At 41.0% G+C, this 23,569-nt stretch overlaps 1 protein-coding gene across 4 annotated transcripts in view; it reads right to left on the bottom strand.

The window, feature by feature from the left end:
- The window catches only part of dlgap1a (discs, large (Drosophila) homolog-associated protein 1a), a 174,806-nt gene that overhangs the window by 36,717 nt on the left and 114,520 nt on the right, over window positions 1-23,569 (bottom strand). For all 4 annotated transcript variants that reach the window (XM_063460965.1, XM_063460964.1, XM_063460967.1 and 1 more), the window contains 2 exons: window positions 21,571-21,766; window positions 19,111-19,390 (listed from right to left, as the gene is read on the bottom strand). In XM_063460965.1, the coding sequence (XP_063317035.1) occupies window positions 19,111-19,390; window positions 21,571-21,766 (476 nt within the window). The remainder of the gene's footprint in view (window positions 1-19,110; window positions 19,391-21,570; window positions 21,767-23,569) is intronic.

Raw genomic sequence — 23,569 nt, 5'->3', positions numbered from 1 at the left:
TAGCTGGTTAGCATAGCACTGCAGCAGACGGCCGGTGATGCCGTCTGGCCCAGCCGCTTTCCTTGTGCTCACTCTCCTGAGCGCTGCTCGAACGTCGTGCTCTGCAATGCTGATCGCCGGTCCCTCTCTGATGATGTCACCGACCTCAGTTGTCAGGCAGTTGTTAGAATTAGCCGCCTGGCTAACCTCGAAACGGGCTGAGAAGTGGGCTACTAGAACAAGAAGGCATACGCGGGCAAGAGATGAATATAGGGTGCTGCTGGAATTCTACTACGCAAATAACTCCAGTGGAAGGGGTTACATGACTAGGATAAGGGACCAATGGAATCTTCGATACCCAGCATCCAGATTGACAAGTAGTAGCTCAGTGTTCCAACATTCAGAAAAAAGAACTGCTCTCACTAGAGATTGACGAGGTACAGCACATATGCTATGGTGAGCCAGGACTACAGGTCAGGGGGGAGTCGTCACCATCGTCCCCACCCAAGATTGGGTACCAAGCCCCAAGTGCAATGGAAGAATGATCGTTGAGTGCGAGAGGAACTGACCTGAAAGATAGGATCATGGCAAAGCTTGTAACGGCCAAAGAGGAAGACGGCCGCAGTGATAGACAAAGCGACTTTTCCAGATTACTTACAACCCCCTCTGTCTGCATAAAAACAGTGTTGGAAAAAACATAGGTATCATACCCTCGTAAGCATCAGTTAAGCAGTATTACAGTGCAGAAAGTATTGTGTTGATGCAAAAATGGCATAAAAAAGGCAATTAACAATGGAAGAAAGACAGACCATCATACAGTCCCAATCAAAAGTTTAAGACCACTAGAAAAATGGCAAAAAATCAAATTTTGCATGGTTGGATCTTAAAAAGGTTCCATGTAGAGCTTCAACATGCAACAAGAAGAAATGGGAGTGAGACAAAACATTTTTTGAGCATGCAATTTATTGAAAACAACGCTTAAACTGAAACAAGCTGTTTTGACAAAATGTTTTGTCTCACTCCTATTTCTTCTTGTTGCAAGAACTTCGTCTTCAGCCAGCATCGCCTCACTCAAAAGGCGATGCAAAAAGGTGCTTCGACTTACGAAAATTTTGACTTACGAAAGACCCTTTGGAACGAATTAATTTCGTAAGTCGGGGTTCCACTGTACAGGAATTTTCATTTATATTTCTGGTTATACTGGAAGAGAGTTAATGAAGCATAATTCATGACTTGAATGTTTATTATACTCAGCACTCTGTATATGTTTTGTTTACAGCCCACACACACACCCACTCCCACACCTACAAGTTCTTGTATGACACACCTGTAAGCCTGTGGTTGCATTACTTTGCTGTTGTGTTAAAAAATTACAGTAAAGAAGGAATAACCTTATTTGAGGTTCCTGTGGTTCTGACGGACACCCCAAGGTGAACACCACTGCTATTCAACCTGTACAGCGTGTGACTCTTGTTCACGTCAAACAGAATTTCTCAGAAATGTTTGACTTCTGAGCTGGACAGTGTTGGACAGTCTTTTTGTTTTTGAACAGGCTGTTTATTGTTACTGTGTTTCAGAGTGTGATTATAATTCCATGAATTTTTGTTTTTACGACTTTCTAAGTTTATTTTTGAGTCTGATAATGAAACCAGTAAGGTTATTGCATCTCAGGACTAGATAATTTTCAAAGTGATTGTTATGAGCCTGTGAAGCATGAGACTGAGTCGCAAGTCTATAAAAACAAAGTGTCCAGCTAAACTGAACACTTCTGAGACTGTTTTTTTGGAGTGCAGCCAGCTTTTCTCTAAGATTTGAGTCTCTTCTGTTGTGGAACATCATCTAGTGACTAAGCATTTTGCTCCTTGTGCAGAGACTGTTGTTTCTCAGCCCAGGTCCATTCGCACATCTTCAGCTGGTCTAACCAAATCTGTAGCTACTCCATGTTGCCCTGTTCCCAGGGTGGCTGCGGTCCAGGCTTTCCCTGCACCCATTCCAGTTACCCGGGTGAGGGTGGCTAGGACCCAGCCGGTCCCGGCTCCTATTCCTGCTCCTCCCAGTGCAGCTGGGTTCCTGCCTACCCCTGCAACCGTACCGGTGCCTCGAGTGAGGGTGGCTGGGACTCAGCTGGTCTGGGATCGGGAACAGGGACTCGCACTTGTACCTGTTCCTCAGGTGGGGACAGCGGGCACCCAGTCGTCACCTGTGCCAGTCCCAGCTTCCAGGATAAGGGCAGCCATGACCCAGCTTTTCCTTGCACCCTTACCAACTCCTCGGGTGGGAGTGGCTGGTGTCCATGTACTTGTGTCATATTAGTCTAATACTTAAATGTTTCAGATTATCAAACAAATTTAAGTGTGAGAAACATACAAGGAAGGGGGCAAACACTTTTTCACACCACTGTATCTTTACAAACTCAACCTTCCATCCTTCATGAAGGTGTTTGCATTGTTTTAAAAGAACTTGTCATCCAATTATCACACTTAAATGCAAATGCACTTTTATTTTTTTTAACTTTTTAGGACTTTTCCTTGAAGTGAATAGTTTGATGTTAAGAATGCAAATGCCTGAAGTTCCTAATCTTTGCACATTGTTGTCTATGAATTACTTTGTCAACTATAAATGTGTTGAAGAGCAAAAGCAGTCAGCTCCATAGTTAGTTCATGGACATCCATGTTCATTTCCAAAAGTTGATTCTGTTCATCTGGACGTAGCATTTTCAGTGGGAGAAACGTTTCGTCACTCATCCAAGTGACTTCTTCAGTCTCAACTGACTGCAGGTTTCCCCAATCTTATAATGACTGAAACCAGCCCACTAAAGGAACAATGGGATGGGAGGTCTGTTCCTTCATCATAATTATGCAAATTCTCATGACCATTGATCAACAACCACTGATCAACAACCACTGATCAAAGCTCACTGATCAATGGCCATGAGTACCATTCACAGAGAGTTGGGGAATGGCTGCAATCACAGCATTGTAAGATGGCGAAAGATTGACCCTTAGGCCCCCTCCTCAATTCAGAGATGGTCTTTCCCTTTTCACGTAAATGGCCTCCTTGACTCCGCCCTCAAACCAGCGTTCCTCCCTGTCCAGGATGTGTACATCCTCATCATTGAAAGAGTGTCCACTGGCCTGTAGGTGTAAATAGACTGCAGAGTCCTGGCCTGACGAGGCAGCTCTTCTGTGTTGTGCCATCCGCTCCGCCAGAGGTTGTTTGGTTTCCCCGATGTATAAATCCTGGCAATCCTCCTGGCACTTAACAGCGTACACTATGTTACTCTGTTTGTGCCGCGGGACCCGATCCTTGGGGTGGACCATTTTTTTGGCGCAGCGTGTTTTGGGTTTTAAAGCCACAGAGACGCGGTGTTTAGAAAAAATGTGTCTCAACTGTTCCGATACTCCTGACACGTATGGGATCACTACAGGTTTTCGCTTATGCAGCGGTTGTCCTTCTCTCCTGGATCGGCTGGAGCTTTCTTTTGGTGCCTTCGCAGCTTTGACAAAAGTCAAAGCAGTAGTTCTTCTGCTTCCCTGGCCGCTGTGTCAGTGGGGATGGTGTTTACTCTGTGTTGTAGCGTCTTGATGACACCCAGTGTATGCTCCAGTGGATGATGAGAGTCAAACCTTAAACACTGATCCGTATGCGTAGGTTTCCGGTACACATCAGCTTTTAGATGTCCCCCATTACTGATGGAAATCTCAGTCTAAGAAGGCTAACCTGCCACTTTTCATATCCTCCCTGGTGAATTTGAGTGTGTCAGTCCACCAAGTTAATGTGATCCGTGAAATGTAGTACGTCCTGAGATTTGATTTTCACCCAGGTGTCATCCACATATCTGAACCAATGGCTTGGTGGTGTTCCAGGGTAGGATAGCAAAGCCCTCTTTTCCACTTCTTCCATGTACAAATTGGCCACGATGGGTGAAACTGGGGAGCCCATGGCACACCCAGTTGGTGATATCATCAATTTTAAAAGGCTATTTGCTTAACGTTAGGTTTCAGGAATTCTTAAAAAACACCTGACCTGGTCATTGTATCCCGACATTTTAGCTTTGCTTGAGCTTTCTGCCTAATTCTCTAAGCCATGCTGACTAGTAATATATTAGTGATATAACACGTCATACATGTGCTGCAGTCCTAAACTTTTCTAGACATTATTCAGTAGAGGCTCTTCCATTTAAGCAGTCTCTAAAATTTGAAATGTACTGTCTCAGTGACGCTAAAAAACTAGTTCAAGCATTTATTACTTCTAGGCTGGACTACTATAATTCCTTATTATCAGGATGTCCTAAAAACTCCCTGAAAAGCCTTCAGTTAATCCAAAATGCTGCAGCAAGAGTCCTGACAGGGACTAGAAAGAGAGAGCAGATTTCTCCTGTATTGGCTTCCCTTCATTGGCTTCCTGTTAAATCCAGAATTCAAAATCCTGCTCCTCACATACAAGGTCTTAAATAATCAGGCCCCATCTTATCTTAATGACCTTGTAGTACCATATCACCCTATTAGAGCACTTCGCTCTCACACTGCAGGCTTACTTGTTGTTCCTAAAGTATTTAAAAGTAGAATGGGAGGCAGAGCCTTCAGTTTTCAGGCCCCTCTTCTGTGGAACCAACCTCCAATTTGGATTCGGGAGACAGACACTATCTCTACTTTTAAGATTAGGCTTCAAACTTTCCTTTTTGCTAAAGCATATAGTTATGCTGGATCAGGTGACCTTGAATCCTCCCTTAGTTGCTGGAATAGGTGTAGGCTGCCGGGGGATTCCCATGATGCATTGAGTACTTCTTTAGTCACCTTTCTCACTCACTATGTGTTTATATGCCTCTCTGCATTGAATCATTACTTATTAATCTCTGTCTCTCTTCCACAGCATGTCTTTATCCTGTCTTTCTTCTCTCACCCCAACTGGTCGCGGCAGATGGGCACTGTTGGAGGTTTTGTCCTGTTTAAGGGAGTTTTTCCTTCCCATTGTTGCCAAAGCACTTGCTCATAGGGGGTCATATGATTGTTCGGTCTTTCTCGGTATGTATTACTGTAAGGTCTACCTGTCATGGTTCTAGGTCATTTGACCCAGCATTTCGAGTATATGGTGTTCTTCTGATTCCTTTGTGTTGTAATGTTAGTTTTTTATTATGTAGTTTAGTTAGTCGTAGTTTTTCCCTTCTAAGTGAATTATACTCCCGGTTAAGATTATCAATGAACACAGAGCACGAGATGAACAGGTCTAGAAAAATAAAATCATTAAGGAACTAAAATGTCTAGTTAGTTATCTTGGTGTTTTTTTTATCTTGTGGTTACAGATGTATGTGTTAGGTTCTATTGTGTTTTTTACTCATTCTAAATAATGTTTTTATTAATCCATGTATGTATTTATTATTTTTGTGGTGGTGTGGAAAAGTGCAATGGGTCTGTGTGGTCTAAACCCCTCTCTCCAAAGCAAATTTCTCCCAAGGGAGACAAACAGAGAGACTATGACTTTTGGGTCCTCCTCTTTTTTCCACACGATCTGCCATTGCATATCATGACACTACCTTACAATATAAAATGCCTTGAGGCGACTGTCGTTGTGATCTGGCGGTGTATAAATAAAATTGAATGGAAAAGAGCCCATGTAAGAATGCATGCGTGAGAATTCAATATTACAACAAAAAAGCCCCTAGAGTATATGAGTTCAAACGCTAGAGTAACTTTTATCGTAACCACCCCAGTCATGTGGAAGTGATGCTGATCATCCACTGCACTGAATTTAGAGAAATGCATTAAAATGTACTTTAGGGAAAAACATTTACATACACACTTTTGCATGTCTGTGTTTGTGTCCATGCATCCTCTTTGTTAACTATGGGAAATCCCAGAGCAGACTCAAATGTAGGTTAACTCCAGTTACACATAAAAATAAAACAGCTAAAATCAAGGCCCTTGATGCATCCACTCTAAAGATCACACATGAACACAGCCTTTTACAGTGTTATCCTTATGAGATTTCTGGTTCATTGTTGTTTCACTGCTGCAGTTCATAAAAAACTGCAGTTGTGCACATAACTATATCTCAAAGCATTTTCGTGTGTGTGTGTGTGTGTGTGTGTGTGTGTGTTAGACTGCACTACGGTTTATTAGACTGTGGGTTCTTGTTTTCAGTGGACTGCCTCTGAAAACAGACCAGGACAGTGACTAAACCAGTGTAGTCTACACATGATGGAAACAGCTCCTTAACTGAGCAATTTTAACAATTTATTCCATGACACAATTTGGAGTTTTTAATTTTCTCATTTTCATGATAAAGCATTTATCTTTTTATTTGTTAAATTATACACAACGTTGTTTAATAACAGTGGTAATAAAAAGTTCTTTTCCCTGATTCCCGGACTGATCCCTGTTAAACCAATAGCCTACATTGTTTCTAGAGGAACTGTGTGTGTGTGTGTGTGTGTGTGTGTGTGTGTGTGTGTGTCTTAGTTTATTAACTATACCCCCCTACACAAGCATTATCTACACAAGCTTTTGCACTGATTAATGTGGAAGCGCCTCTGAAACTTAGTTTAGCATGGAATTGTCATGTTCAGAATAACATGGCTCCACAGAAAGTTATGTGAAAATGGAGGTCAGATAACTGTCATGTCTGCAGAGAAGACAGAGGAGCTGATTCATTTTGCTCAAAATTTTATCATACATCTGAACAGTATTCCCATATGAAAGCAGTGTGGCTATTTCTCATAATGTACCAGCCAAGCAATTAGCACGTAAGCAAAAAGAAACACGCGATGATTAAAGGATGGAGAAAAAAGAAAAGTGAGAAGGTCTAAAATAACAGGGTGTAAGTCCATGAAATGTTATTTTACTTTCATATATCATACCATATTCATGTGTGCCCAATCAAATGCACATTTGTGGTATTTAGTGCACACTAAATTCTGATCAACTGAACAACTCATCCCTGGCAATTGTTGTTGTTGCAGTCTCTCACCCTCATTTTGAACCATGTTTTATGACAAATGCTCATACACCTGGGGAACCAACCTGGCCTTCACCCCCTGTCTGCTCCAGCATAATACCTACTCTGATAATAAGGTCAATAATAAAATAAAATAAATAAACAAAACAAAGATTAACAAGAGGAACCTACAGAGTCCCATAATGCTCCTCTTGACAAAGTGAATGTGCTTGGCACAACAAATCATTCAGATCATGATTCTGCTTGGTTAAACTGCCAGGCAGGACAGGTTTAAACAAAAGAAAAACATGATCGGCCCAGTAGAGGTAGCTTATCTAAAGCCCATACTCCACAAAATGTATCTCCCATTCATAAGGCTTTTCAACTGATGAGTGTTCATTTTATGGAACCAAACAAAATATGAAACAAAAACCTAAGTAATCAACCAAAAGTTGACGCTTGGAGTTTATTTCCAGGATAGTCATAACAAGTGTAGACAATGATTGTTAGGTGCACTGCATCTGTAGAAATGTACAGTGGAACCCCGGCTTACCAAGACCCCATTTAACGAAAAATTCAAGTTACGAAGGCACTTAACGGCAATATTTCTGCCCGTGGTACGGCCAAATGTCCGCGTAACGAAATCCGCTGGCTGAGCCCAGAATGCCCAGAATGCCTTCCGAATCATGTGATAACCCCTTGGCTTTTGTACTTGCATTTCGCTGTTCCACGTGAAAGACGTATTGTTGTTGCAGTGCGCTATTTTGTGTGCTTTTCGTTTGCAATTAGCCTATCATTCATTCATAATGGGGGCGAAAAAACTTCATGCAAGTGATTCGAGTGAAAAGAAAAAGCGTAAAGTGCTCTCGATGGAAACAAAGAGAGAAATTATTGATAAATATGAGCGAGGTCCTCCTCCACCAAGAACTTCGTCTTCAGCCAGCATCGCCTCACTCAAAAGGCGATGGAAAAAGGTGCCTTGACGTATGAAAATTTTGACTTACGAAAGATCCTCTGGAACGAATTTATTTTGTAAATCGGGGTTCCACTGTATTTCTAATCTTCCTAAAATTCCCATTTGTGACTTGTGACAAAGCGTAAATAACTTCTGGGGGGAAAATTAAAAAGAAACATTATATATCCTTCATGAAATCATCTCTGTGGATGAATAGTGATAAGTCTTTCTGTTTCTGGGGATTTTATGCTATGGCAGTCTTTGTCCGGGGGACCTTTTAAATGTCAACGAGAAATTATGGTTCTCGTTGACCCTTTCTGTCCCTCAGTATGAGGTTGGTTAAACTTACTGACATCCTTGGTCAAAATATTGAAAGGCTATGTTCATCACAGCACTCTTCAGGTGTGGTTTTGCAATAATATGCCTCTTTTTACAAAAGGTGTGACAAATCTGAAAAGTGAGAAAACAGATGCTAACCCATGACCAAAGATTCCAAGTGATCCTGAAAATTCCTGTTTGGTTATGATAACATGAAAGATATAGCATTGTCTAACATCTTTATAGTTTTATGACAGAGCCCTTAGTGGTCACAAATGTAGCTTCACTATAGCTTTATTGCAGGCAAAATTTGGTCTTGTTCTGATCCATTTTGACTTTAATATGAATATTTTATAGATATCATAATTGGGATTCTTAAAGCTTTGTGTGATATTTCACCGTAAGTTCCTTCAGATTTAACTGTACGTGGGAGAGGGGCACAGAATCTCAGTTTTGGAAGCAAGATGGCGCCTGTGTTTGGCTGTGCCACTGCCTCCGTCCGTGTGGTTGTTTACTTTATATGTTATGCAAGTGTTCTTGCTACAGTTTTGTCCGGTGTCATCTCCCTTCGGATTTACGATCGCCATGCGTTACTGGCGATCAAATCAGCCATGGATAACTTTCAGAGTCAACGATACGACGTTGTTTTCCCACCACCGCTTGAGCGCGACGCAGCACCCGGTTTACCTCCACTCTTGCCGGTCAGCTCAATTTTGCTTCAGAGGCCTCGTCGGAGGAAGCGGGGGAAGAGAGCCGGCTTTCTTGTCCTGCTCCGTCGTCTTCGGAAAGAGGCAGATCTTCGTGGGCTTTATTCCTGGGCTGCTAGCGGTAAGATCCGCCTGAGACTTGTCGGAGCTGGATTAATCCCCACAACCCACTGTGTTTACCACCCAGGCTTCCACCTAAAAGCATGGAAAGCAATGCCTCATCGCGGCAGGAACCCTGTTTTGCTGCGCAGCTTACCGCATAGTACGAACTCTGTTCCTGGAAACCCTACCCCTGTCCCGGTGAGTCGCAGCGTTAAATGGATGTTAATTAATGCCCGCTCAATTGCCAACAAGTCTTATATCTTAAATGACTTGTTCTGTACGGAGAAGCTTGATTTTATGTTTATCTCTGAGACGTGGCAGCGTGAGAATGATTTCTCACATCTTTTAGAGCTGTGTCCCGCTGACTGTTCATTTCTCTGTGCACCTCGGATATCTCGACGAGGAGGTGGAACAGCGGTAATCTTCAAAAAGACATTCTTATGCCAGATGATCTCCTCTAGCTGTTACGACTCTTTTGAGATGATTATGATAAAAATTGGACGAGAACAGCCCATATATGGCATTTTAATTTATCGTCCACCTGGATCTGCTACATCTTTTCTGTCAGACCTACAAGAATTTTTAACTTCCACGATTAAACTGGGCAAGGTTATCATTGTTGGTGACTTCAACATTCATGCAGAGGACTCATCAAATAGTACCACTAAGGAGTTCCTGAGCATTATGGACTCTTTCAATTTTGTTCAACATGTATCAGGTCCTACTCACACAGCTGGGCACACTCTGGACTTGGTCTTCACCTGTGGTGTTTCCCTTGACCACATGAACTTAAATGATGTTTCTTTTAGCGACCATAAGTCAGTCTTTTTTAATGTATTGTTCAATTCAGAGTCTCTTTCCCAAAGCTTTATTAGGTGCAGGCGCTTCATTGATGACTCTGTCATTTTAAAGTTTTCTTCACTTTTTAATTTTAAACCTTCTTCTGACGAGGTTGACATCCTTATTAATTCTTTTAATGAACACTGTCTTGCCATTCTTAATCAGGTTGCTCCTTTCAAAACTAGTCATTGCACTGTTAGTTCCTGCACACCATGGTTAAATAATCAAACCCGTGGTCTTCGACGCTCCTGTCGAAAAGCAGAGCGTCTCTGGAAGTCCACTGGGCTGGTTGTCCATCGGGAACACTTCAAAGAACTTCTTCACTTATTTAATGAGTCAGTTAAAGAGGCCAGAGCCTCTTACTTCAATAATCTCATAAATCGTCATAAAAATAACCCAAGAATTCTATTTGATACTATCAATAGTATTGTTTCTCCTCCAACTCAGCATGCTGTGTTACTTTCTGATGAAGACTGTAACACTTTCCTCAATTACTTTGTAAATAAGGTGATGGACTTGAGATCCAAAATCTCCTCAAGTGCCTCCCCTTATGAAGATGCCCCTTGTTGTCCCGGGTCACTTACTTCTTTTTCTCCAATCACACTGAACGACTTAACTGCAGTAATAGGTAAAATGAAATCCTCATCATGCTCCTTAGATATATTACCTCCCTCTGTCCTGTCTGGGACTCTCACCAGCATTGGTCCCACACTACTATCCATCATCAACAATTCACTGAGGCAAGGCTGTGTTCCGTCCTATTTTAAACACGCTGAGGTAACCCCTCTGTTAAAAAAACAGAATCTAGATCCTACCTCCCCTAGTAGTTATCGTCCTATTTCAAGATTGCCATTTATAAGTAAATTACTAGAAAAAATTGTAGAAAATCAGTTCAGGTCCTTACTATGCCGATTGCAGATTTTTGACCCTTTTCAGTCTGGCTTTCAAAAGCAGCACTCTACGGAGACCGCTCTCTTAAGGGTCCATAATGATCTACTAATGGCATCTGATGCAGGAAATTGTTCCGTGATCATTTTGCTAGATCTTAGCGCAGCCTTCGATACCATCGACCACAAAATCCTACTCAACAGGCTCAAGGTTTTGGCTGGTATATCTGGCACCGCCTTAGACTGGTTTTCTTCCTACTTATCAGACAGGACCTTTTCTGTTAGGACTGATAGGTTCTCCTCTAACACTGCTGCCCTAACCTGCGGGGTTCCACAGGGTTCAGTTTTGGGTCCATTATTATTTTCTTTTTATATGCTTCCTTTAGCTGCATTATTCAGTCTTTTAGTGACCTTTCTTATCATTTCTATGCCGATGACATTCAGCTGTATATGTCCTTTAAGCCTCATCAGCTGGATAGGCTGTCCACCCTAGTCCAGGCTTTAACTCAAATCTCTGATTGGCTTTCTAACAATTACCTTGTTTTAAACATGAACAAGACAGAGACCATGATCATAGCTCCTCCTGATCTATAATCTAAAATCAGTCAGGTTCTTGCCCCTTTCTGTTCTTCCGCTAAGCCAAATATTCATTCATTCAAGCTTCTCACAAAATACACTACTGCTCGCCGTCTCCGCTCACAGACTCAGAGTTTGTTGGTTGCTCCCAGAACACGTCTGAAGACGAAAGGGGACAGAGCCTTTCAGGCTGTGGCACCAAGGCTGTGGAACAGTCTACCTCTACAACTACGTTTGGTTGACTCTGTGGAATCCTTTAAAAAACAGTTAAAAACTTTACTGTTTAAACAAGCTTTCTGTTGACCAATGCCTTTTATATTTTTATATTTTTTAATTTACATTTAAATTCTATATTGTGTATATTGTGCATTTTGCTATTTATTGTTCTGTTTATTTTAATCTCTGTGTGAAGCGCTTTGTGACTACATGTCTATGAAAAGCGCTTAATAAATAAACTTTACTTACTTACTTACTTACTTACAAGTGTCACCTACCAGCTGAGACGGTTAAAGCCACCTCCCATGGTTCTAGACTGGACTGGAAGGCAAGATCACTAGTGATGTGTGATACCACTGATTTCCTTTCTGATCTGATACCAAGTAAAATTCAGGGTGGTATCGACGATACTGATCCGATATCGATACTTTGTACAAAACGTATTTTATTTATTGTATCGTTTCTTGTATCTCAAATTATAGCTTCATAATGATTACAGGACATTAGACTACTTGTTCTTATCGCTTGACAATGCAGAATTATCATATAGAAATAAAAAAACTGAAGTTGTGCGCTATTTGAACACGTTTCCTGCCTGCAGCACTTAAAGACTCCGTGAGAGACGTCTGTGTCGCCCTGGCAGCACCTGTCCCGCTCCTCCTCTTCAGTTCACCTCAACATACGCTCGTCATATTCTGTGATATGATTTACTCTGAGGTATTTGACGAGGTTAGTGGTGTTGCCACAACACCTCACTGTCTTGCCACATGTATCGCAAACCACGTCTCGGCTGTTTGTGGAGGTAAAATACGTCCACACATGACTCGATTTATGCTCAGCCATTGTTGTGAGTGCGCACACCAAGGGGCTGCAACACATTTATACAGCCGTATTTCGCATATGACTATGAAAGGCGTAAGAGGAAGTAGTTCCTTCCAATTTAGACGATCCGAATGATATAGTTTCTTTCCACTGTGTTCCTGTTAATGATAAACGACAAATTTACCCTAAATTACTAAAATATCGATATTTTAATATGAGAATCGATTCTAGAACATAAATGACTGGTATCGGAGGAATCGATATTTCAGTATCGATCCGCACATCACTAAAGATCACATAAGACCCCTCACTAGACTGCCCCATTTTTGTTGCATTGTCAGTGCAGTTTTTTGTTTTTTTTAGGTTTTTAAGCTCAGTGGGCTCGATCCAGCTATCACATTTAAATGGACCGTTTCTCCATTTCACCAACAAATATGTTTTCCTCCTCTGTTTATGCTTAGTCAGAATTTCCTCTACATGATAAAGCTTGCCTTCAGCCACCTTCACTTAACAGTAACTCTTGTTCATCAAAAGAGCCTGTGATATGATCACCGTCGTAATCTTAAATTTTGTACACTGGCTGTGTAAGTGGTATACACTCATTTACGTTAATTCCTTATCTATGTAACACTGCTTGTATTTTTTTTTTTTTATCAAAAATGCCCTCACTTATGGCAATCTGACTATATTCTGCCTTTTTGAAATTCATTCTCATCTTATTTTTGGAGCAAATGGGAAACATGCCATACAAGATCTGAAACATCTGAGGGATATTCTCTGAAGTTACTTCATTAGCAGACATTTATATTGCTCCATGGTAATTATTATTGTAACTGTCTAATAAGTCTTGTAACACATTTATATGTCTCAGCAGCTTTTGAGGGGTAAAGTACCGATACATGCAGGATTTAAGAGCTCTGTTAAAGCATTCAGCCATAGAGACCTTTTATTCTTCATTAAGGCTTATAAATTTGAATTAAAGAATTCTTGATGAGAATCTGTAACTTTTCAGGAATCTGGCTTTTAAACTGGACTCAAACACGTTAAAACACGTGTTTTTCTCTTTTCCTCAGAAAACAAATCAAAAACAGTTACTTAACACCACCATTATCTTCTACTGCAAATCACAAAGGTTTACTTGAAATTGATTTAAATGTCTTTAACCATTTCCACTTTTAACTTATTACATGTATCATTCTGTACACCCCTAAGAAGCTTCTGTACCCCTTCATAACTACCAGTGTTGGGAAGGTTACTTTTAAAATGTATTCCATTACAGAATACTGAATACATGCCCCAAAATGTATTCTGTAACGTATTCCGTTACGTTACTCAATGAGAGTAACGTATTCTGAATACTTTGGATTACTTAATATATTATCGTGCTGTTTACAACTACGTGAATGTACTATTGCTGTGATTTATTACTGATACTGAAGGTCCGCAGCTCCGAACCGTAGTAAAGGGACCTCTGGCTAATACGGTGGGTTCCGTGTCGGGCTGGTAGCCGAAAAATAGCTTTACTTTGTTGTCTGGGTCAACTTTGCTAGCGAGAGACAGAGAGAGGCGTTGAAAGGCTGCTCCAACAGAACTTATTGTTTCCGGAGGAAAACACGAACACAGTGTACAGTCAAGTCTTAATAGCTTACTTACAGCTGGGCTCGTCAGGCACTCTTCTTGGCTGCAGTGGTTATTATTATATTTACATGCTTCCAGCTCCCGTTTTTGCTCGGTGACAGCTCGTACTTTTCCACTTTCCTTTCTCTCCCTCCCTCGCTCACAGACACATAACGTGTATGGTAGTCCATTCTCCCTGCAGCACGGACTACACTGTCCATCAGGCTACATTCTTTAGGGCTATGCCTGTAGCATTCTGCCTTTTATCTTAGCACAACAACAACAACAAAAAAGCGCTCTCTCACCCAGGAAACACGCAGAGAGAGAGAGCGTCACCCTGTAACCATGGCAACCGTAACGCTGCCGCCTGGAACAACAGAACATAGCTGTCAAACAAACCCAAACAGTCCTGACCCGCCACAATATGAAACAGGAAAGTACCGCCGTGTAATCCATTAATTTCAACAAAGTAACTGTATTCTAAATACCACCTTTTTAAACGGTAACTGTAACGGAATACAGTTACTCATATTTTGTATTCTAAATACGTAACGGCGGTACATGTATTCCGTTACTCCCCAACACTGATAACTACCAAGATGATCATAATAAGCTTTTTCAAGAAAAGTTGCTCTATCTAACTATGTAAACAAATCATTATCAAACCATCAGTTTATTCAAGAAAATGCATGCTTGTTAAAATTTTACTTTACTTTTTAATTTTACTGAACAGCACACCGGTAGAAAAACCTAATTTAAAAACACTTGTTTATAAAAAAAAATGTCTAAAAAAACCCAATGAGAAAACAATGAAAACCTCAGCATACTAAGAAGGTTTTTATTTAAAAAAACCTTTTAAATGTTTATTAACCTAAACTAAAACAAACTTCTAGTAAAGGTTTGTGTAAAAATTGTTGTACTTCTCCAAAACATTAACACATTTGTTCACTTCTATAATGTTAGGCTCGAAATCAAAAAGGGCTTGTACTATGTCTTTGGCCTCTCTCAACCTAAATATATGAACTTTGGCTGCTCATCTCAGTTGACATGGATCTGGGAAAAATCCTTCCAATCGCAGAATTTCTAGGAAAGCTGTTATAAAATGTACTTACCAGAATCTTTTACATAAATGACCATAATAGTGGACAAAAACTATATTTTTCCAAATAAAAAAATAAGAATGGCATTTTTGTTTGGGATGGGCAACCTCACAGTCTTTGCAGATTTTGAATTATTTAATTAAATTTTTTGAATTATTGCATTAATAACATATTTATCTGTCAGTTCGATAAGCTCTAAAATCACGGTTGGGAGTAGACTACCTGCCTCTTCTCAAGTATTAACATTCCTAGAAGTCTGCAGTTGCTTCTGTGGGTTCAGCGGTCTATACGTGGGGTTTTCAGATGCCCACATTTTCTTCAACTGAAGCGGTGTTTCAGGCCCAAAGATGTCTCCATAAACGCTGTATGCTGAAAATCAGGCTGAAGGTCTTGTTACAAGGGAGTAGTGATGTGCGGATCAATATTGATCCAACAATAATGCAACAAAAATGGGGCAGTCTAGTGAGGGGTCTTATGTGATCTTTAGTGATGTGCGGATCGATACTGAAATATCGATTCCTCCGATACCAGTCATTTATGTTCTAGAATCGATTCTCATATTAAAATATCGATATTTTAGTACTTTGGGGTAAATTTGTAGTTTATCATTAACAGGAACACAGTGGAAAGAAACTATATCATTCGGATCGTCTAAATTGGAAGGAACTACTTCCTCTTACGCCTTTCATAGTCATATGCGAAATACGGCTGTATAAATGTGTTGCAGCCCCTGTGCGCACTCACAACAATGGCTGAGCGTAAACGGAGTCATGTGTGGACGTATTTTACCTCCACAAACAGCTGAGACATGGTTTGCGATACATGTGGCAAGACAGTGAGGTGTTGTGGTAACACCACTAACCTCGTCAAATACCTCAGAGTAAATCATATCACAGAATATGACGAGCGTATGTTGAGGTGAACTGAAGAGGAGGAGCGGGACAGGTGCTGCCAGGGCGACACAGACGTCTCTCACGGAGTCTTTAAGTGCTGCAGGCAGGAAACGTGTTCAAATAGCGCACAACTTCAGTTTTTTTATTTCTATATGATAATTCTGCATTATTAAGCAATAAGAACAAGCAATCTGATGTCCTGTAATCATTATGAAGCTATATTATTATTACAATTACATAATACAATTATATATGAAATACAATGAAACATTAAGTTTTTTGTACAAAGTATCGATATCGGATCAGTATCGTCGATACCACCCTGAATTTTTCTTGGTATCGTATCGGAAAAGAAATCAGTGGTATCGCACATCACTACAAGGGAGTATCATTGCGCCCCACCAGCTTTTTAATATTGATCAGCAGCAGCCCCACGTACATGCTTTGTCATTGGTCAATGTTATGAATAGGGATGGGTACCGGTGTCCGGTGCCATGATGGCACCGGTTCTGACATAAACGGTAGTAACCAGACCGAAAAGCAGCGCACATTTCGGTGCTTTGTTTCGGTGCTTTTTTTTTTTCCTGAGCCAATTCTAGCCAATCATTTTACGTTTCCGAGGATAGTAGGCGGGCCCAGGTACGTACGTTCTTTTAGAGCAGAGCTACAGATTAAAAATGCCCAAGGCTAAGCGGTCAATAGTCTGGCTGTACTTCACAGCAAAAGATGCAAACTCAGCAGCCTGCAACAAGTGCTTTAAGGTAATACTGTGATACTGTCAAAGGAGGTAACACCTCGAATCTGATGAAACACCTGGCGACGCATAGCGTTTTTTTAAAGCCGAGAAATGCGCCGTGTTTGATAGCTTGCTGCGAGACCTCACACCGAGCACATCCACTGCGGGTGTGGTGCCTGTTATCGGACCTGGAGTTAGCAACATCCCCCAAAAACCCGAAGAGTAGAGTCCTGGCCCCTAGCCCTGCCAGTGTAGCAGAAATGATGACGGATGATGATGGCAGCAGCAGCCGTTCTTCTCTGCGTGAGTAGCTTAATGTTGTTCGTGTGTAATTTATGTTGAGTAGGCTAACCACGTTATTACATTAATGCATGTAAGGTGAACTAGCAAACACCGTCGTAGTTACATGCGGCTGTCTTCTTGTTTGATGGCAGATACTCCCTTCACCCTGGCCAAAAAGGCTAAAATGACCAAAGAAAAAGTGGAAAAAAGTTTAACATGAGAGGTTTTTGGACAAAGTTTGTGTTTTTTTTCCCATTGTTTAAGCACTGCTTCCAGCCAAGAGTGATACCATATATGCCCTATAGCTGCAGAAAAGGCTAACATTGTTATCTTTTTACAAAAAAACAGCTGAACATGAGAGGTTTTTGGACCAATTTTGTGTTTTTTCCATTCTTTAAGCACCGGTTTGAGCACCGTTTAAGCACCGGCACCGTTTCAAAAGTACTGGTTTGGCACCGGTATCGGATAAAACCTAAACGATACCCATCCCTAGTTATGAACATCCCCTCTTTGAAATGAGAGGACTATTAATTTGTTTATTTATTTGTGTTTTTGCAAAACACTTAAGAATTACATGGAACAATGCCTAATAATTATTGAATGAAATTTAGTGACAGTAGGGGGAAGGGCGCTAATGCTGGAAGTGAAACTAAACTCTCCAATCTCTGTCTTTTTTGGACTTTTTCATTTCCGAAAAACCACAACAAACACACAGTGTGTAAAATGTTAGGACCTACTAGATCAGGGGTCTCAAACTTGAATGAACTGTGGGCCACTGCTGGCACTGTCATCTCATGTGAGGGCCACTTCAGTGTTCAAGTAGTACAAAAAACCCAAACAAACAAAGAAAACAATCACAAACATTTCCGAAAATGTAGTGTTTTGTTTGTTTGTTTGTTTTTATTTCAAATATTGTATAACAAGACAAAACTGCAAACGTGAACGCATTGTTTTTGCCCTACTCTTAACTAACTAACTGAAGTCTTTCATTGAACTACCAAACTGAAAACACATCGGTCCTCTCTTTCTGCCCACACACCTGGCAGCACTTCTGCTATCATTTTTTTCGTATTTAACAAAATCAAAATGCAGACATAAGTGTACACATTAGTTTTTGACTGTCTCACTCAACTAACACAGACAATCCCTCAGCATGTTTGTACTCTCTGCTCATGTTGCCTTCATATTAAATCATGTTTTGCTTTTTAAAGAACTTATTTTAACATTGCACTTAATTCAATTCAATTCAATTTTATTTATATAGCGCCAAATCACAACAAAAGTCGCCTCAAGGCTCTTTATATTGTACAATAGATACAGAGAAAAACCCAACAATCATATGACCCCCTATATTTAGTTAAATTACTTATTGAGTAATTAAGTTACTTTTCAGACACAGTAATTAGATAAGTATTTTAAATACAATATTGATTAAGTAATTAGTAATTAATTACTTTTCTAAAGTAACTTACCCAACAGACCCTTGTACTAGAAGCTACAGTGAGGTTGACAAATAAAAGACCACAATAAAGCTATTAAGTTGTCTGCCTTGCTAGCATGTCACCCCACATAACTAAGCACAACAACTTTAAAGACTGGTTACAAAATAAATCCTATTAGCTATTTTTTTCTACCAGTCTTGAAATCAAAATCTTTTATATTTTTTTGATAGCAAAACCAAAAAAAATAACAATAATAAGTAAATTGTGTGACACTTCCACAGCAATGCAGAACAATTTTCAACACTGCACAAAATTCCCTCTAGTTTCCTCCAAGCCAAGATTTTTGTGAAAATGGGAAAATATATTACCTTGGTCAAACAAAGGTCACCTCAGTAATGCACTTCAAAGCTTCACCACAAGACACCACTGACCTTAAAGCAATTCTTCAGCATCCATTTTCCCTTTATGAGTGATATTTACTCTTCAGCGGCATTTGAAGTGATTAAATCATATCACAACACATTTCAACAAACAGTACAAAGAGATTCACACTTTTTCATTAACATAAAGACTCAAAGCCAAGGACTATAGGTTTTTCTCCCAGTGGTCCCTTGTATGGAAAAAAAAAAAGTTAAAAAGAAAAAAACCCAACAACAACAAAAAACACATTCACAGAAACATAGTGACTGGACATCCATTCCCTACCTGTGCTGCTCTGGATGGTCCTGACGGTGGTTGCAGATGTACGTGGTGGGGAGGATGGTAACAGAAGCAGTGGTCTCCCTCCTTCTCCTTCCTCCTCCCCACAGCCCTGGTCAATCGCTCTTACATAGCTGTGGCTCCGCATCCGGAAGCATCCCGGCATAGGCAGTGTGTCCATGTTGTCCATGCTGTCCATGGCAGCCTCCATGGCCTGAGACTGCATCTCACTGTAGACCTGCTCACACACCTGCTCAATCTGCCCATTTACTTCCACCTCACTCAGCTGATGGAAATCAAATGAAGAAAAGGACAAACAGAGGGAATAATTTAGATTTTAGATTTAGAGGACAATGAGGAAACCTCAATACAAATCTATTTCAAATCACTCAAATTATTAAAGTATCGCATGGTTTAGGGTAGTATTTTTGATCCTGCTGAACAAAGTTTATTTGCTGCCATTTTTAAATGGCAGTGCAATCAGTAGAACAGTTGCCATGGGTGCAGAGATTGATTGGATGTTTAACACCATTACTGTTTAACCATGTGAGATCTAAGTCATCACTTGTGATGAACCCAACCATAACCTAGTCTAAAGTCTTAAACTAATTAATCACAAAAACCAAAATAACGATTTACATCAAAACTATAGCAATAAAAAAAAATCTGTTTTCCTTTCCTCTAAAGGAAACATCTAACCTCTGGGAGGTTAGGTGTGGGTTTAGGACCTAATGATGACTGTGATCACCATTGCTTGTGGAGCAATGGGTCTTTTACCACATGCTACCACTGGGTAGGAAATCTTCCCACCATATGGTGCATTTGACATGCATGGCAAAAGATACTCCTTCAAGGTTTAACGATGGGGCTCTAAAGAAAATTTGGGGTATTAGATCCTTAACGTGATATACAGTTTGTGAACTATGAGCATGACTCTTGGTGGGAAATGGCAGTTTGCTAACTTTCGTGAAGATGTGAACCAGAAGCAGAGGAGAGTTGCAGAACAGAAACAGCAGGCTGAAGTATGCTGAAAAGGAAACAATGGAAGCAACATGAAAGACATGTATGTGTGCGCACATGTGTGTGTGCAAGCATGTGTGCATCAACTGCAAGGGGAAATAAAACATGGATGCAGAATCCCTAGAGCTGTCGGGTACTTTTTCACACTCTCACTTCGACTACTGCATTTGGGTCCTACTCCTGTCGGCCATATAGCCAGTCTTGACACCAAGTGCCTAATGATACAAAAACACAGATTCTTTGCTAAGTTTTCTGTTGTGTTTAGACAAAACATCAAACCCCTTTGTTTTACAAGAAAAATGTTCGCGCCCCCCCTCGCGCGCATCCTCCAACCACACACACCCATATTTTGCTCCATTGCGGTTTATTTCACACCTCAAACATTTAGTGAACAATTAAGCAAATACAAGTAATCTGCAATAAATTACAGGTAGTAAAAAATAAACTAACTCTTTTATGCTACGTCCGCACCTACAAGGGTATTTTTGAAAGCGCAGCTGTTTCGTCAGCACGTAAACAGCATTTCGAATCACCGAGAACGGAGATTTTTTAAAACTCCTTTTTTGCGTTTACGTGTGGACGAGGAATACAGAGTTCGACAAGCAACGTCAAAGGTATGTGCCTTTTTTCACGTCACGCTGTGCGCCACGTTATTGTTTACATGAATTGCAGAATGGCAGATAGAGACAAAATACTGTTAATCTGACTGTCTTCAGGTTTTACACGCTTACATACACACATGCAGTTACTGTCCCTCCATTTAGAAAGGCAGAGGCGTCACGGTGTAATTATTTTACATGTAGTTGTTTTTTTTCCCTGTGTAATAATGTTCAACATTGCTATCAATGCATTTTTCAATCCCTCTGCAAAATGGGTTCAAAAACATAAACAGCTGTGGGATACTGTTTGTCCGTGATTTGAACTGTGGGAACAAATCGTGGCAGGATCAGCCTGATGTTATTTGTATCCCGCTGTAACTTTACTGTATAAAGAGCTAACATCTCCAAAATGTCAGGAGTAGTTAGTCATTACAACAAGTGTTTGTGAACTAAAAATCAAGAATGTGGGATACTGTTTGTCCATGATTTGAACAGCCCAGCGCTGCTCCCGATGAAGGGAAAACCAATTCTGCAGGGAGACCTACCTCGGCACTTGTGCAGGTGAAACCAAAGGGAAGATATGCTTCACCATATTTTCTAGTCTTTGGCTTAGAATGAAGTTGGTTTGGAAACATATTCAGCGATGCTTCATCTCCTGCTTTGCGTTTGTGTAGGCGCCCCGTGCTAGCAGTGTCCAAGCGTTGTTTTTTTTGTTTTTCCCCTTTTCATGCCGCGCCCCCCCCCCTGCAATGGCTCTGTGCCCCCCCTAGGGGGCAGGCCCCACACTTTGGGAAGGTCTGGAATAGTGTATACAGTAAATATAAAGACAGCAGTGATGCCAACCAACCTGACTGATGGTGCTCATGGCTCTCATGTAGCTTTCATTGCGTGAGCGGTATTGGGGTGAGGACAGCAGTGATTTGGGGTCGAGGAGGGTTTTGGGGTCCAGGGTGTCCAGGCTTCTATTGATTGAAACCTCACTCACCGCACGCAGGTAACTGTGGCTCCTGATCTGCAGTTTGGGGGAGTGCTCAGCTGAAATCCTGCCAGAGGAAACACAGGTGTTATATACAATGTCTGACTGTTATAGGTTGATTTTTTTCCTTTCACCAACTACACTAGATACACACACCTATATACACAGATAACCTCATATAGGTGTGAGCATGCAAACACACAATATAGACACAGGCCTTAGAGAGACGCACACGAGAGACAAGCACATACCAATGGACACATAACAAACTTCTGTCTTTGGACACGTTTACAGGCTTAACAAATCTTTCTGTTTTCTGTAAATAGAACTGAGCCTAAGGTACACATGTCAAGGTTAGGATAGGGGAGCATGTGAGACATATGTGGACCCTGTGACTTGGAATATTTTTGGAATGGTGACAGCAGGTCTGAGGGAAGTCGAGGTCAGGAGACCCCCAGCAAGAGGAGGCTCTCTTAAACATAACCATATGTGGCATCAGATGCGGAGAACCAACGGGTATAAATGTAAAGGTAGAGAAGCTGTGTCTTTGTCTGAGTCTGTAGCATGGGAAAGATAAGACGTATGCGTGAATAAATATCTCAAACCACCTTGGAATAATCTTCATTGTCTAAAGCACCATCATGCCACTCCCTTTAGACATGGCTTTGGCAGATGATCTTCCTCCATCTCACCCATCCCTAACATCCTCTTCTGTCAAACCAACCCTCTGCATGTCCTCCTTCACTGCATCCGTAAATCTGTGTGGTCTCTGTCTTTGACTCCTGCCTAGCAGCTCCATTGTCAGCATTTTTATCAACTATCCATTCTCAGCATACTTTCAAACCATCACAGCCTAACTTTTCCTTCAAGCCAGTCACCCTAAGCTAATCCTATCCATTTTGCTCATTCCCTCCTCAATGAAAACTTTAACACCTTCACGTCTGCCACCTATAGCTTAGCCTCCTGTTTTTTTGTGAGCACTACCATCTCCAAACCATACATCATACATGGTCTCACTGCCATTTTGTGAACCTTCCCTTTCACTCTTGCTGCTATCCTTCTGTCACAAATACCCCTGACACTCATCTTCAACCCTTCCTACACTCTCTTCTTCAACCCTCTTGTGTACTGTCTGTTGCTAAGGATGGTTGCGCGAGGTATTAAAACTCATCCACCTCCACTACCTTTTTTCCCTCCCATTCACACACAGATTTTGTCTTGCTTCTTCTGGCTTTCATTTCTCTTCTCTCCAGAACATGCCTCCACCTCTGCAGGCTCTTCTCCACCTGGCCCCTACTCTCAATACTGATCACATACATCATCTGCATACATCATAGCCTACAAAGAGTCCTGTCTGACCTCATCTGTCAGCCTGTCCTTCATCACTGCAAACAAGCAGGGACTCAGAGCCAGTCCCTGATGTAATCCCACCCTCCACCCCCACCTGTCACTCTTACCACATATCTTGCCACTGTCTCTCTCTCCTCATACATGCGCTGCACCACCATCACATACTTCTCTGCCACTCCTGACTTCTTCATGCAGTACCACAGTTCCTCTCTTGGCACCCTATCATATGCTTTCTCTAGATCCACAAAGATGCAATGAAGCTCATTTCTCCTGTTTCAGAAAGTACATCTGGCATAAGTTCTTGACTAAACATGCAGATTATAAATAACAGCCACGAATACAGGGTTATTCCTTGATTGGCAATGTTTTATATTAAGGTCCCTGGAGTAAGCAATAGAAAATAGATAATAATGCACTTGTTACTCCTCACAATATGTGCATTAACAGCTAATAAGCATTAATAAGTATCAATATAATGGAAATAGATTACCTGTCCTGCTGTTATTAAACCTGATAAGTA

The sequence above is a fragment of the Pelmatolapia mariae genome, linkage group LG18 (assembly GCF_036321145.2).
Source record: "Pelmatolapia mariae isolate MD_Pm_ZW linkage group LG18, Pm_UMD_F_2, whole genome shotgun sequence".
Lineage (NCBI taxonomy): Eukaryota > Metazoa > Chordata > Actinopteri > Cichliformes > Cichlidae > Pelmatolapia > Pelmatolapia mariae.
This window is presented reverse-complemented; position numbering and strand designations above follow the sequence as displayed.